The sequence below is a fragment of the Protopterus annectens genome, chromosome 9.part0 (assembly GCF_019279795.1).
Source record: "Protopterus annectens isolate FY-2018-M chromosome 9.part0, PAN1.0, whole genome shotgun sequence".
NCBI lineage: Eukaryota > Metazoa > Chordata > Ceratodontiformes > Protopteridae > Protopterus > Protopterus annectens.
Genome location: NC_056743.1, coordinates 932774180 through 932789320, shown reverse-complemented (window position 1 = coordinate 932789320; position 15141 = coordinate 932774180). Strand labels below are relative to the sequence as shown.

At 39.0% G+C, this 15141-nt stretch overlaps 1 protein-coding gene across 1 annotated transcript in view; it reads right to left on the bottom strand.

Annotated features, from left to right (window-relative positions):
* Positions 1-15141, bottom strand: part of TIMELESS (timeless circadian regulator) — a 955757-nt gene that overhangs the window by 63179 nt on the left and 877437 nt on the right. The window contains exons 25-27 of the mRNA XM_044083673.1: positions 13258-13326; positions 10535-10653; positions 650-977 (exon numbers count right to left, since the gene is read on the bottom strand). Of these exons, the coding sequence (XP_043939608.1) occupies positions 650-977; positions 10535-10653; positions 13258-13326 (516 nt within the window). The remainder of the gene's footprint in view (positions 1-649; positions 978-10534; positions 10654-13257; positions 13327-15141) is intronic.

Below are 15141 nucleotides of genomic sequence, written 5' to 3'. Positions count from 1 at the left end.
GTGCACTTATGTGACTGATGCACAATCAGACATGTTTAAGTACAGTCCCTTTTTGATGCTTGTAGAAATGTCTGGGTGGTTCTAAAAACTCAGTTACCACATTTTGCACTCACGTCCTGGTTAATCTACCATTCAACAACTTCAATAACACTCCCATTTTCCAAACAATGAAAACAACTAGCAAAAAGGAAATATCATAAGGGCGTTAAATGCAAGCCAAACACTTTGTAACACACTAACAATAAAAAGATGAATGTAGTTGAAAATGGACATAATTAAAAGATACAAATAAAGGTTATGGGCAGAGCTCCAGCTCAAAAATACAGATGTATGTCAATTGGCAACTACAATATTACTCATGAAAACAGAAAAAGATGCAATATTCCTTTAAATAGCACACTATCTGAAACTATAATATAATCTTACATAAGAAGAGAACAAAGCCAACCTTCATACCATTCACATCAGTCAGAGAATACAGAAAAAGTTAAGAGGAACCAGAACAACCTTGCCATATAATTCAGAAGCAATTTATAAAATTAAATAAATAGAAGGATGGAAGGAAAGCGGGAAATGCAAAACGGAAAAGACAATAAGTATTTAGGAAAGGGAGTGGCAAAAGGATTTATAATGAATGAAAGGAACACACCTTGTAAAATGGGGGTGCGTTTCTTCTTGCGAGCCTGCATTAAAGCTCTCAGTGCCTCAGCCCGCTGTTCTTCACTGGGTTGATTTTCCTGCTTGTCATTGGATGGCTGCTGTTGTCCATCATTTGGCAGCTGCTGTTGCTTGTCACTAGATGGTTGATGTGGCTCTTCGCTGGGTGTCTGTTGACATTTGTCACTCTGTGGGTGATGCTGCTCCTTTTCTGCCTCACTTGTCTGAGTGACATCCAGGTCCTCCCGCAGGACAAGACAGGTGGCCAGTCTTCGAAGCTGCTCTGGACTCAGTTTTGAAGGGATTCGCCAAAATGACTCCTGGTACGGACAAAAATATGGAGTTAGAATTATAAATCAGTAATTTATAAGCTCTTAATCAGTACTAGCCTACAAGTAATTATATCATTTACCAGCTTAAGATTCAGCACATTACTGTTACTGTCTGATCTGCTAGCACAAAAAGTCACCCATGCTGATGGTGGTCTAGGTTCAAGTAGGAACCCATACATTGCACAGCAACTCCAGGGGACAACATTAAGCATCATAGCAGTCACATGGGATTTTAGGACTAGGGCAGTGGAAGCATTTGCAATCCTTGATAGAATAATAGGGCTAATTAGTAGGATATATGAAAAAGTTGAAGGCAAGAATTAAGGTGGAAGGGTTCCTCTCCGGCAAGTTGTGTCTGAACACAGGAACTAGGCAGGGGTGTCCTCTTGATCCTTTATTTGCTTTATATTTAGAGCCACTGGTGGAGAAAATAATGAATTCACAAATTCATGGATCTAACTGTCATGGTAATCACGAAAAGTTAGCTTTATTTGCAAATATTTTGTGCTTTATAAACCCAGAAAAGGGCATTTTGGTGTTCTGGAACACTTTTAGACAATTTCAAGTTTTTTTTCAGGATATAAAATTAATGAAAACAAAACAAAGGTTATAGTAGTAAACTATGTATCCACACATTAATTGGTTCACCAATACCCATATTTACTGGGACAAGGTAAGATATTTAGGTGTATGGATTAACAAGGATTCAGTTATGTCAGCTAAGGATATGTGGGAAGAGACTAAAAGATTAATGTAAAAATTGACAAACTGAAATATCCTGATTATGGATCTGGATAGTATGATACAAGCACTGAAGATGTTCTCAGTCAATTTACTTTTATATACAGGTTAGGCATATTGTATGAAACAGATGACAAGCAGCAGACACTAATTAAAAAATTGAAGGAATTTGATGGGGGTGGGGTAAGAGTCAAGTTGGATACCACTTAAAAGGTGATGCACGATTACCCAATTTAAAGGCAGGCTTTACAGCTATGCAGTTAAGGTTCCTATACATAACAGAAGCAGAAGGTTTTAAATCAAAGTGGGAAGGGATGATGACGAAACAGAGAGAAGCTTGTGAAATAACAGGGTAGGATTTTTTATGTAGATTACTAGAGAATAACAACCACCATACAGCACATTATAATCAAAATATCAGAAAGTATTCTAAGAACTAAACCAGCAAGTGAGTGGAAAAATGAAATTTTACCTATAGGGATGAGTGCAAATAGGGGTAAAGAACAAATAGGCAGGAGGGGGCTGTAATTTATTAGAGAAGACTGACAAATGAAACAAGGTATTTGGGAGCAATTAACAAAAGAGAAAGGTAATACTGTGGGATGAGGCCAAGCAACATTTGAACTGCAAGTTAGAGACTGACTTCCCTACCAGGGATTAATATCAGAGTATATGAAAAGTGAAAGGGACAGGGGAGTGTTAAGTGAAACACTAGCATTAATAGAGTTATTAGTTGAATTTAGAACAGAAGTTACTGTTTAAAAAGGGGTAACAGTAAGACATACAAAATAATGCATGATAACTGTAAGAATCAATCAGAGGAAGTAAGAAAAGATTGAATAGAGAGACTGGAAAGGCAATTTACAAAACAACAATGGGAGACATTCGTATGGTTTCCAAGTGTGCAACAAAGTCCAGGAGCTTTTTGCTTGGAAGTATCTGCATAGGCATTTTATACCCCAAGCAAGGGTAGGCAGCAAATGCTGGAGGTGTGATGGGAAAGAAAGAGATAAATGAGAACATGTTTTTTGGGAGTGTAACTAGTTGGTAGATTTTAAAAATTCACTACTGAGTGCTGAGTCAGAAATGTTTATACAGCAAAGGGCTGTACCTATGGAAATTATTTATATGAGCTGTGACACAGGATCTGAACTTCCTAGCTACAGTAAGGTCTTACTAAGCTTAATACTACTGGCTGCCCAAAAAAAAAAAAAATCCTAAAAATGTTACTGAAATAAGGGCAATTTGAAAGGAGCAAATTACATAGAAATAAATGGAATGTGTAGGAATGATACAGAGAGAATAATGATTAGTAGGAGAAGGGAAGTTGAAGGAACAACAGGAATTGATCAATTTATATAACAATGAATGACAATTATTAAAAAGAAAGTATATATGTAATGCACGATGCATGAAAATATTTACTATGGTTTGCTCTCTTTTCTAGTAACCTGTGTGCACCTATATTTTAATTTAATAAAGTTGTTTAAAAAAAAGAAAAAGAATAAAGGAGCTCTTGCTCAGCAGGAAACTCTTCACAGAATGACTACCGCACAGTTTACACAAATGTGAGACTCTGGGGGGCATGGCTTCTTAAAAAGAACTCATTTACAACTTGTTCTCCAAACCTTAACCTGCCTTTGGATTACATACTGAAGTTATAATAATCTGTAAAATAACGGACAACAGTCCAGTTTATAACAGTACAAATGTGCTGGATCAAAAACTCCTAAAAACAGATACCCAAACTGACTACTACTCTGGTAGAAGAGGTACTGAAAAGCACAAGCAAAGATTTTCTTCCTGGGGACAGTATTTCTTGCTACGATGTAGCATTAAAGCACACACACATGGTCTTTGGAATCCGTTCACTACCAATAGCAAACGACACAAGACATTTTCAGAGATGGATCAGGCCAGAAGTAAAATGTTTGGACTGGTAAAGATAGAAAACGAGTGTCAGAATAAAAAAAGGCAAAATTTAGATGCGCCAGTGGCATGCAGGGGTAAAGTAATGACTACGCTCCAAGTTCGATTAGCAGTGCTGGTGTTTGACAGCATACGTTGCCGGTCCGGTGGGGCGGAATCAACATGCTGGGCATCTATCTAGTGGAGCTCTGACAGAGTTAGGCACTTAGAAGATACCAGGCTGTGATAAGAGAGGATGAAAAAGGAGTGACTGCCCTGTAGGTCTGGGACAGGGCACACACCTCCCTTTTTGTAGAACAGTCCCTAGTAAAGTAGTTGTGTCCTATGAAAAAAACAACATAAAAATGGCAAATGTTCTGAGATTTTAGAACAATCGTCTTTTCATAATTTCCCCTAGCAGTTGCATAACACAATTATTTTGTAAATGGAAAACATTAAGACAGGAAATTACTCAAATTCTATGGAAGTGAGGTTTCATTTTCAAGTTCAGTCCTTTGAACTGGTTGCGAGCATGGTTTGTCCTGCAAAATTATGTATTTCCATAAAAAATGCCTCACTTTGGGCATATGAAAAGGTGGCACCCTTAACTCAAGGTCACTCTTCATTGCTTGTCTAGCCTCTTGTACAGTGATATCAGTATGTATGGCAGGGGCATTAGGGTAAAATAAAAATCCAGTCCCCTTCAGAATACCAACATTATTCCCAAAAGCTTGACCTCACAACTCTAGGGACAAGGGAAGACAAACAGGGAAGCCAGTGCCCTCAACCTGGTGGAATAAATTGGCCATGTGAGGATACTCAGGGAAGCTTGCTGGCCAGAAAGGATACTGGACCCAAAAATGTATATATTTATTTTTTATGATAAAATTTGTACATCTGGTGGTATGCAGGGATAAAATCCCCAACTACTGCCCAGCTAACCTGAGATCAATCAGCAACTTGGGTGTTTGACTGAGGTGACTGGGAACATGGGGGCAATTTGGGCCTGTCAAATGCCACAGTCCTTCAGTGGAAGGGCGGCACTGCTAGAGGCAAGTCCTGGGGGACGGCTGTCCAGTCACCAAGCTTCTCTGGCATTGTGAGTGCAAAACAGTATGCCCACATTGGGAAGGGCACTGTGGTCCCTGTGGCGATGTGGGTTGTCCATTCCCCCCATCTCAGGGGGAAGAGTTAGAACTAAATAAATACACCTTCATTGCTAGGATGCCAATGACAGCACAAACCACTGTTGATGCTGCCTCTATGATAGCCTTCCCTGCCAGTTCTCACTCTCACTGGGGAATATCCAAGACAGGTGAAGGAATGGGAATGGCGGACAGGTGATGGCTTTATGAGAAGCTCATCAAGAAAAAACACATATAAAAAAAAGCTGTACATAAATTCAAAACAATACTGAAGAGACAGGGAAAATACAGTTGTGTAACAATACTCACAATAAAAAGTAAACATTTCAATAAAAGACTTACAACTACAGTATTATATTTATTATGGTTAGGAAATCCCTACTCTATTCATGTGGCCTGATTTCCAGAGCTTTGGGCATCCTGAAACAGTACTGGTCTCCTTCCCACATTGAGGAAGTCAGTATGACAGACTGTAGAAAAGATTAACTATACCATCTTATTTATTTATTTTGGAGTAAGTCACCAAAAATGGTGCCTTCTCAGACTAGCAAAGGAATGCAATTTAGCTAGTTCATGGTGTGCACCTCCCATGTGAAGACAGCAGCAAGGAGGGATAACATGAAAATAAAATACCATAAACATGATTACGGTGTGTGCACCCAAGCACAGGCATATGTACTATATTCATCATAAGGCTTACTGCTGCAGTATCATTTATTGTGCTGCGGAAGAGTATTAAAACATTAAGTACCCAAGGGGAACAGAAGGAATAGATCTAGGCAGGGATGACTCCATCTGCCCTGCAAGACAGCAGTGACAAATCCTGTTACCATACTCCTGGAATATATGTCTATCTTGCAGTGCCCAAGATAAAGGTCCAAGTAGCTGCCTCACAGATACTCTATTCTGACACATTCTTAAAAAGACAGATACCAGACTGCCTATTTTTCCAGGCATAAAAGAAATGAACAGTTGCTCAGCCTGCTTGAAGTCTTTAATTCTCAAAAAAAAAAAAAAAAAAAAAAAACTGCCCAAAAATTGCCTGTGTACACCCATTAGGTGCAGTTACTGCTTTCCTTATTTTGAAGTAACTGTTAACTCTAGACTCTGATTTAATGCCAGTTCTAACAGCAAGAGCCATGCTATCTTTCTTGATGACTATCCAAGCTTCTTTGCACACTAAAGCCCTGAACAATACATTTCTCACTGATGAGATAATAACCACCAAGAACAAGGTCTTGTAAGATACGTATTTTCAGGCTGAAAAGGGTAAAGCTGGTCCATATCAAAAGGGCCTTGTCTAATACTGAAGCTGCCATCAGCCCTATGCCACAGTCTTCAAACTAGACACAGAATCTACTCCATTTCCCAGGTGAAAGTTCCTTAATGGTAAGTTTCTTGATTTCTGTAGATAAAACACTTTGGTGTGAATGGTGCTCCACAGTGGGATCAGACTTCTATCCTCCGGAATGTTAATCTTTAGGTCTGATTACTGAGGTTTGCTCTTGCAGAGCTAGCAATGTGCCAAGAGTTGGGAAGAAAAGGGGATTGCACTGCTTAAATGCACCATTTCAGAGAACGTGAATACCTTGGCCATGACAGGGCTATCAGAATACAACTTCCCTCCCCATTCTTCCCTTTCTTTCTGGGACACCTTTACATGTCGGAAGCAGGAGGAAATGGAGATGATTGTTTCCCTGTTCTACAAAATTCAACAATGTTCAGGCCTCTCTGCATGGGTATTTAGAGCAATGTTTCTTAAGCTGGTGGTTCAGCAACATAGCCGATCTAAACCAGGGGCTCCTCATTTCAGAGTCAAACAGTAAAAGATTTGTGCATCCAGCTTTAATTTGCAGAAGTTGGGTGGAGACCAGCTCAGCTTGACTACCATGGCATTGTTTGCTAAAAGGAAGGTAGTAGCTTTTAGACAGAGTTTCTGTTGTGTAGCTAGGTTCCAGGCTATCAGGACCAGTTTGCACAGTTGATAAATGTCTGACCCCCCCACTTGTTGATGTACCACATTACTGTTAAGGTGTCCATTACCACAATGAGGACTCCCAACAGCCATGACTTGAATATCTGAAGATCACATAATTAGGAACAACATCTCCTTCACACCAATGTCGCTTAGCTCTGTCCCGATTGCTCTACACTCCTTATGCCTTCAGCGATCTGTAAGAAATCCCTAAGCAAAACTAGAGGCATCAGTGATCAGGGCTTGTGTTCCTTATAAATAAAGGGCAATTAGGCATCTTTTGTCCATAATGACCACATGGGCATCCTCTAATAGCCAATGGAGAAGGAAATGCACGGTTAACTTTAACTTTCTCACCTTTAGGAACTTATCTAACCTACTCAGGTAGTTAGATTTGTCTGGAAGTTAACAGATGATTAAGGCTATAATCTGTTAATGTGCGGCTTCCTTTAGTCAAGGGTTTTATTCTCTCAGTCTCCATTTGCCATCTGTGTGACTTTGAGCAAGTTAAGTCAACCAGACAGTGCTCCTGGGTCACCATTGAAAAAGAACACCTACATTCATTGCTCTTACCTGGATAACAACGTAATGCATTGACCTCCAAGGGCTGCTCTTCCTGGGCACTAAGGAAAGTCTTGAAGACAATTCTATCCCTTCCTCTGATAATGGAAGTCTAATGCTGCTGAAAGCAGCATGAACAACATAGGATCTGCTTCATTAAACTGGTTCTGGGATCATGGGAGGCATTCCCATGAAAGGAGCGAATGCCCGGAATTTGACTTTTGTACCCAATGCAGTTACTTCTCATACTTACACATCTGTGATCAAAATGAACCACCTTTCTCTGAAAAATATTAGCCTTCCTCCTAAGATATGGGTGAGGAAGGACACCAGGACTGGGGATGATGGGAGGGGAATGTACTGAACAGTGAGATGGTTGGGGGGTGGGTCTACCTTCTCTCACTACTACCCTTTTCAAAGACATTTTCTACTTTATATATGGCTTTGTCTGGAATCACTTCTTGTAAAAGGGACACTATTTAGCAGAAGTCATCTTACTGTATTTAGGAAATGGTGTGAGGAAATAACTTTCACCATTTGTACAGCACTTATTTTTCTCCAAATGTCACATTTCTGGGTGTGCAGGGTCCACTTTTAGAGTGCATAAAACTGCTGCTTAATGAATATTTACATTACAACACTGTAATTCTGCACTGGATAGAGAAAACAGTGAAATACCAAAATACGCTCACTAGGCCACGGATGCTGAATGTTACAGCGTACTACCATGGCAATATGACCAATCATTTCTACTCATATGAGTATACGAACATATTGAATCCTTCATGGTTGCCTAAAGGACCCTGGGCACTTGACCCAATATTCCTTACTTACAAATGGCTACATCACAAGCACCAGGCACAGAGCTTTAGCTCTTTGGGGTCTTGAGGACTGATTCTTGGAAATGGCCAGGGAAGTTATGGGAAACCTGACAGATGTTTCTCTAACTGGAACCACCCAGCCCAACAAGACATGACTCTGCTGCAGCACGAACAGCACATCTTTGGGACAGAGAGGTGGAAAGGTAAAGGCCAACTTTCCTTTTCATTCCATGGACAAAGTGTCTAACAAAGCTCCATGATCTGGCTTTGAAAAGAAAAACAAAAGATAGAAAAGTCTGGCATATCTTATTGTGCCAAAAATATATTATGGGAAGAAAGAAAAAATCTAGATGGAAATTTTGAGTACTGTCTTGGAACTTACCTCAGACTCATATCAGTATGGGATAATGACCAAAGAAATTGTCTAACGAGTGTGAAATATCTGTTATGTATTGTGCTAGGAGTGGTAGTCAATTTCAATGTTCTAGACCTTATTACATCATGAAAATGTGTCTAAAATCAGCACCCTCTTCACTAAGGTGTGAAAATGGCAGCATACTACACACAAGAGTTTAAAATCATAGGTAAGCTGTACGCAATTTTAATTCTGTTTTGGGTAATTTTGAGATAATTAATTTTTTGGAATTTGTTTTAACTTGGATGTAACTTTACCTTCCATCTTGCTTTTATCACCTTAAAGCTTACATATTATTTCCATTTGAGTTTGTATCTTAACAGTCTTTTTATCTATGTAGCACAAAATATTCTATTTAGTTTATACTTTGGTCACTTGCTAGCTTTACATTATCATTTGCTTGTTTGAATTTCATCTGTTTTGAAAACTGCTTTGTGATAAAATACTATCATCCAAGAAGAGATCTGGAACTGACACAACTCTTGCACTCTCGATTCTGATGTGTTAGTCTATGACAAAGGTAGGGATAAGCAGAAAATGCCTCAAGTACTGCAATCAGCTTCCATCTTATTGGTGAGGCAGCCAGATTCCCTGGTCTGATGAAGTGTTCTCCCTAACCTAAAAAATATGCATGTACTCTCAAAATAAGATTGAGAAATGTAAAGAACAACCCATCCTTTTCAGATTTTCCTGAGTTTGAACATCAATCCTGATCAGGTTTAAAAGACTGTTAACAAGCAGTTCCACTGAAAATCGAGGGATACATGGTAGTGTTCGGAGTCAGGACAAGTGTCATGGTGCAACAGATACAGTAATGCAAATACCTTAAAATCGAAGCTGAGCCCAGTCGCCTAGAATGGAGTAATCTGAACTGCTGGATAATGGAAGGTTTCCTGCTCAGTGTCAGGAAAACTTTCAATATCAGAGCCTGGGTTTATACTTCGAAACGCTGTGCCCCGACATGGGACCATTTGGCAAATGTGGAAACTTAATATCAATTCCCAAAAACAGATGTGAGAGAGACTCTTGTCTGAAGTACCAATAAGAGTCTGAACCAAGTTGCCAGAAAACAATCAAGAAAGTGGAACATGCATAAGCCTAGTCCTCCAACATATGCTGCCAGACATCTGGTGAAGGCACATAAGGCACACATCAGCCCCAAGCACAAGGTCTTGCAGTGAAGGTTGTAACACCAAACTAGAAATCTCAGGACTCTCCTGTGAGATAGATGGACAGGGATGTGAAGACAGGTGTCTTGTATGTCAAAAGCACAGAAACCAGTCTTCCTTTTCAATATAACAAACTGAGCAGAATTCATTCTGAAATTTACTGCACTGACCTAATGGGTTTAAATTTTACTCAGGAAAACCTGCCTTCATTTCTAGACTAGGAAAATCTTGAATAAACCGCTATGTTTAAAGAAGTAAAATGGGTCTACAACATGTATTTCTAATACAGGCAGGTCTTTTTTTCCATAGTTGGCAGTGGTGCGAAGAGCTCTGAATTGGCAAGGGATGAAATCCCAACAGACTTGTGAAATAAGTATAACCTTTCTTCAGTAACAGAATTATCACCAGTCTATGATACTGGCTCATCATACTTGAGAATGGGCAGCAAATGTCAACCCCTTCAAACCATTTCTGCATATAAAAGTGGATGATTAACCCCTTAATCTAATTCAAGGTCACTGGGAAGCTGGATTCTATCCTTGCACTCAAAAGCACAATGCAGACAAACTAAACCTGGAAGGGGGCACTGATCTGAAAAGAAATGTCCTATTTAGCATATCTGCAAAAAAGACAGGTGGAATCCATCACTCACAGTACGTTCAAATGCAACGAAGGAGTCAGACTCAGCATATTGCTTAACTTTATTTTGCAGACTGTTTTTACTCTTTTGAAGAATGAAAGGGACATCTTCTACCACACTCTTGCTTACAGAAGACGGTGTTTAACAGTCAGAAGTACAGAACTAGTGACCTGCTCATTGGCTGGGGGTCGTATTCCCACTTTCTTCAGCAGCTTCTGGAATTCCTCATTTTCCATAGCATCCTCATTCTCCTCAGTAAGGGGTACGATAGGCACAGGTGGAGATATTCCTGGAAAAGAGTAGCACATCAGTTTGAATCAAAACTGGTAGTTTAGAATGAAATAAGCATATTATATAATTAATTACAAATCAACAGATATAATAAGTTCATAAGTTCTCCAAAGAAGGGTTATGATAGTACGACATAAAAATTCTTATAATCAAATAATGCATTAAGGCTTCGTGGTTCTACATGTTCAAACCTCACTTGAGTCACTATAACAAATGAGAGGAATCACTGATTAGGTCACATGGGATACAACTATAGCATTGCCCACACATGCACTAGCACTATGTGATCACCCTTCACATACAAAGTAACACCATTCTTTTCTTAATTTTCCTTAAAGAAATTGTATACGAAGGATGGCTAAACATATGCAAAAGACGACAACACAAAAATTAGTAGTCAAAAGTACCAACAAAAAGCTCTTGGTTAAGGAGGACCTCCAGCTTACCTGGCAGGTAGAATTACTAACAGAGCAGATAAGGCCAAGACCACCTTATCTAAAGGACAAAGGAATCTCTGAAGAAGATGCACATACACACAAGAAACACAGCCGTCTGTGACTGGACTGGTACTGAAACATAGTAAATGAAAAGATGCAGCTGAAGGCCTGTGAGACCCCCCCCCCATTTCTCTTAATGTTTATTGTACTGTGCCCTTAGGGTATGAACTGCTGGCCACAGAATTTAATCGTAAACAGAAGGTGGACTTAACCAAACAGCATAACTATTAGCTGGAGTTTACTAGGAAAAGAAATGTATCAAACTTACACAAGAACATCAGGAGATGTTTGCTGTTTGAAATACTCCTGATATATGATGAAGTGAAAGACAAGACAAAGCAAGGGCGGTATAAGTACACCCCCATCAATCCATGCCTGCAAGCACTTTATTTTGTTTTACATGAACCAAAATGACAGCTGAACAGTAGGTTTTTCTTCACTAGTAGAGGCTCCAAAAATGCAAATCTTATAGTGCTTGGAAAACAAACTAATACAGACTAAATATTTCACAAACTCAATAACAGAAACTGGAATCATGAAAACTGTACAGAAAAGAAAGAAATGGAATAAACTTCCTTAAAGGAAAATAAACAATTATCTAAAAAGCAGTTAAGGGATACATTTATACATGCTAGAAGGCAACATCCGATTGCATATAGGAATAAAGCTTGGATTACAAACCGGGCCACCTCATTATTGGCTTGGATGCTTGACAGAGTTGGCAGGGAATGATGGGTGGAGAGAACAAGAATGCATACAGAGTAGGAGCAACATCATGGTGCATGTCCCGTAGGTGGGCACTTGGCTGACCAAGTCACTGCCTGTTGCTAGCCTTCATTAGCAAGTGTATGGAAGTGTGCTACTCGTAGAAGGGAGGCATTGTGGGCCTATACAGTGAACAGGTAAGCTCATTTCCAGTCCAAGGAGTGGAGTTAGGCCATAAAAATGCTCTCATACTCAGGATGATAGTAATGGCACAAGAAACCCTCATGGCTTCCTTTATAATGGCCTCTCCGAACAGCTCTTATTCCTGTACTGTACTGGGGCAAATGAATGGGCAAAGTCTAATCTGGGGATAGTCAGTAGGCATGAGGGGGCAAAAAGCATCAAGAAAAAAATTTACAGGGTGAACATAAAGTAGTGCAAAAGATGTGGTGCAGCAGGTCTGTGTGGAAGATTATGAATAATGGTGGGAAATAAATGGCCGCTACGCAAGATACCCCAGCCAGGAACGAATGGGCTAATAAGACACCCCAAGCAGCAAATGAATGGGTGGTAGTGTCTTGTTAGCTCAGAGAAAAAATAGGCTAATTCAGTGAATGTAGTGGAGCCATTGGGTAGGGGGTTAAAAAAGGAAAAATTTAAAAAATCTAGTCTCTTTTTCGTAAACCTTGTTCTCAACCATATGTCATTCAATAGCTTTACACCCCAACAGTGTTCTTCAGAAAGGCATGTTGGTGCTCCATCACCTTAAGCTGGTCTGCATTAGGACTACCATACCTCTCAAGTGACGACATCATGAGCAACATTCCTCATTCTGAGTCTTAAAGTCCATGTTCCTCACTGTTCCATACAGAAAAGGTCTGTTACACAGAGCTAAGAATATTTTTAACTAATACCCATGGTAAAGAATAATAAATTATATAAATTCATAAAAAGAACCTCAAGTATAAAATAAGACATTTTAAACATCCTGAGAGCTTCCTAGATGGAGTTGTTAGTAAGCTGTTATTAAGTGCTCTCACATTTCGCCCATTTGTCCCATATCTGGGTGATGGAAGGTTCAGAGCTATGATGACTACAGCCCTCGAGAAGGCAACACAGAACACATTAAATCATCAATTAATGGAAAACAGACACTTCTAATAAATAATAAAGGCTTAACTGAGTCTTAAACAAGAATTTTGTGTGAAGCTGTACAGAAAGCATCAAGAACTCTACAAGCCTCTGTTTTTTATCATCTTATAAACAAACAAACACATATCAAAGAAAAGCATTGCTGAATAAGGTAATGACTCAAAAGGAGATTTCTAAGTGACCGACTGACTTAATCAAGTTGCATGTTAACTCGTGAATCAATTAATATAATATAATAATTAACTAACCGTCTTCTTCTCTGTTATCAGCTGTTCTGTTTAAACAGTTTTGGAGCCACAAGACAGGTCCAGCGAGACCTGGAAAATGACAAAACAAATGAGAAAAATGTTATTTTCTGATCACACGTGGTCATTACTGCAATTTAATGGACAAGATTAAGCAGTTTTCTAATTATATCCCGTCAGCAGTCATACTGAAGTAATGTTTTTTGAAAAAGACACTGCAACAATTAAAGCCTCAAAACCTTAATCTCTCCTACCACCACCACCATCACATACTCATGTCAAGTAATAGGATAGCTATTTTTTGCAGGCATTTTCTAAAATGCTGTTCATCTTTCCCCAAACACATTGCTAGGACAAACCATTTTATCAGCTGTTTCTGTATTTTGACTCCACAGTCACACTGCTGCTAATGAAACATTGCAAAATTAACGCTTTCCCTATCTCAAGCTTGATATCATTCAAGTGTATGCTGTTTAAACAAAGTCACCAAAAATACAAACATTTATTTTTGTTCATATATCTAATACCTGGGTGAACAGGCTGGTTGCAAGAATAATTTTCAGCCACAATCTGGACCTGATGCAAGACAATTACAATTTATTACAAAGACTGAAAAACTGCAAATTCATCAAACTGCATCATGATTGTCCAGCAGAAGGCTGATCACAGTTGCATAATACAATTTGTTTTACATTAAAAGTACTGTAATATAGAAAAATACATCAGTGATTATGTTACTCTGTTTTGAGTGGGTGGTAAGAAGTAATGGCTAGACAGATTAATTTATTATCTATCTATTTATCTGTCTATCTATCCATCCATCCTTTGTTGACTAGGTTAGTCCCAGAAGGCTAATGGCCTCTCTTCAGGGGAGGCTGAGATGATATTTATAATACTAGGGGAAGTTGGGTCTGGGCATTTGGGGACTTTTCCTTCTGTTTTCAGTAGTGCCATGGGGTCTTTTAAATCTACCTGAGTTACCACCAACTCAAGCAAAGAGAACCTTCATTTAACACATCTTACAAAATGGCTCTACATATGAAGTCTTAAATATCTCAGCAGAAAAATAACATGTAGTGGAAATATAAGGCTAAAGCTGGTATGCTACTGATGCACCAGCCTTATAAACCAATAATGTAGAGCTCTAAGAAAATAATAGCCAAGACAAAACCATGTTTCTTATTTCTGAAGAAATAAACTTGTGAAAAATATGCACTTATTTTACTAAGATTATTTATTATTGCTAACAGACTGTAGCTTCATGATGGCGATACTCAAGCACAAGTGATACAGCCATAATATTAAAAACAGAACTTAGATACCTACCACAATAGTTTCTCATCAGAGTTTTAACTTACTTAAACACTTCCACGTGGAGTTAGCAGGACAGATTCTCAAGCAATTGTTAATGTCAACATCTCAAAAAGGAAGGGATTGCTCTCCACTTCCTCAGTTTTCCCCTGCCACAACAATCTGATGAAAAGAGACCAAGGATAAGGAGAGGTCTCAGCCAAAGAAAAAGAACGTAATTCCTAACAAAAGTAAATCCACACATCTAGTTGGAAAAACCTACAGCATCTCACAAAAGGAACTGCCAGAGCCCAGGCAGTACCACCCTTTCAGATTCCACTTTAGCCAAAGATGCTTGCTGCACATTGAAGGGTTTGTTGAAGCTATGGATATACATCAGGTAAAATCAATACAGATGTTGTGAATAGAAGACTACCAAAAGCAAGTAGCAAATGCTTCTGATCTGCTACAGTGAGGATAAAAGGGCTTCTCAAGATGTTTTGGAAGAAAACATTTCAGAACAACATTCTAGAAATGGTAAAATGAGATACCTAAAAATAGCAAGCCCTGTTTGCTTTTGATAAAGGAAACATTGAT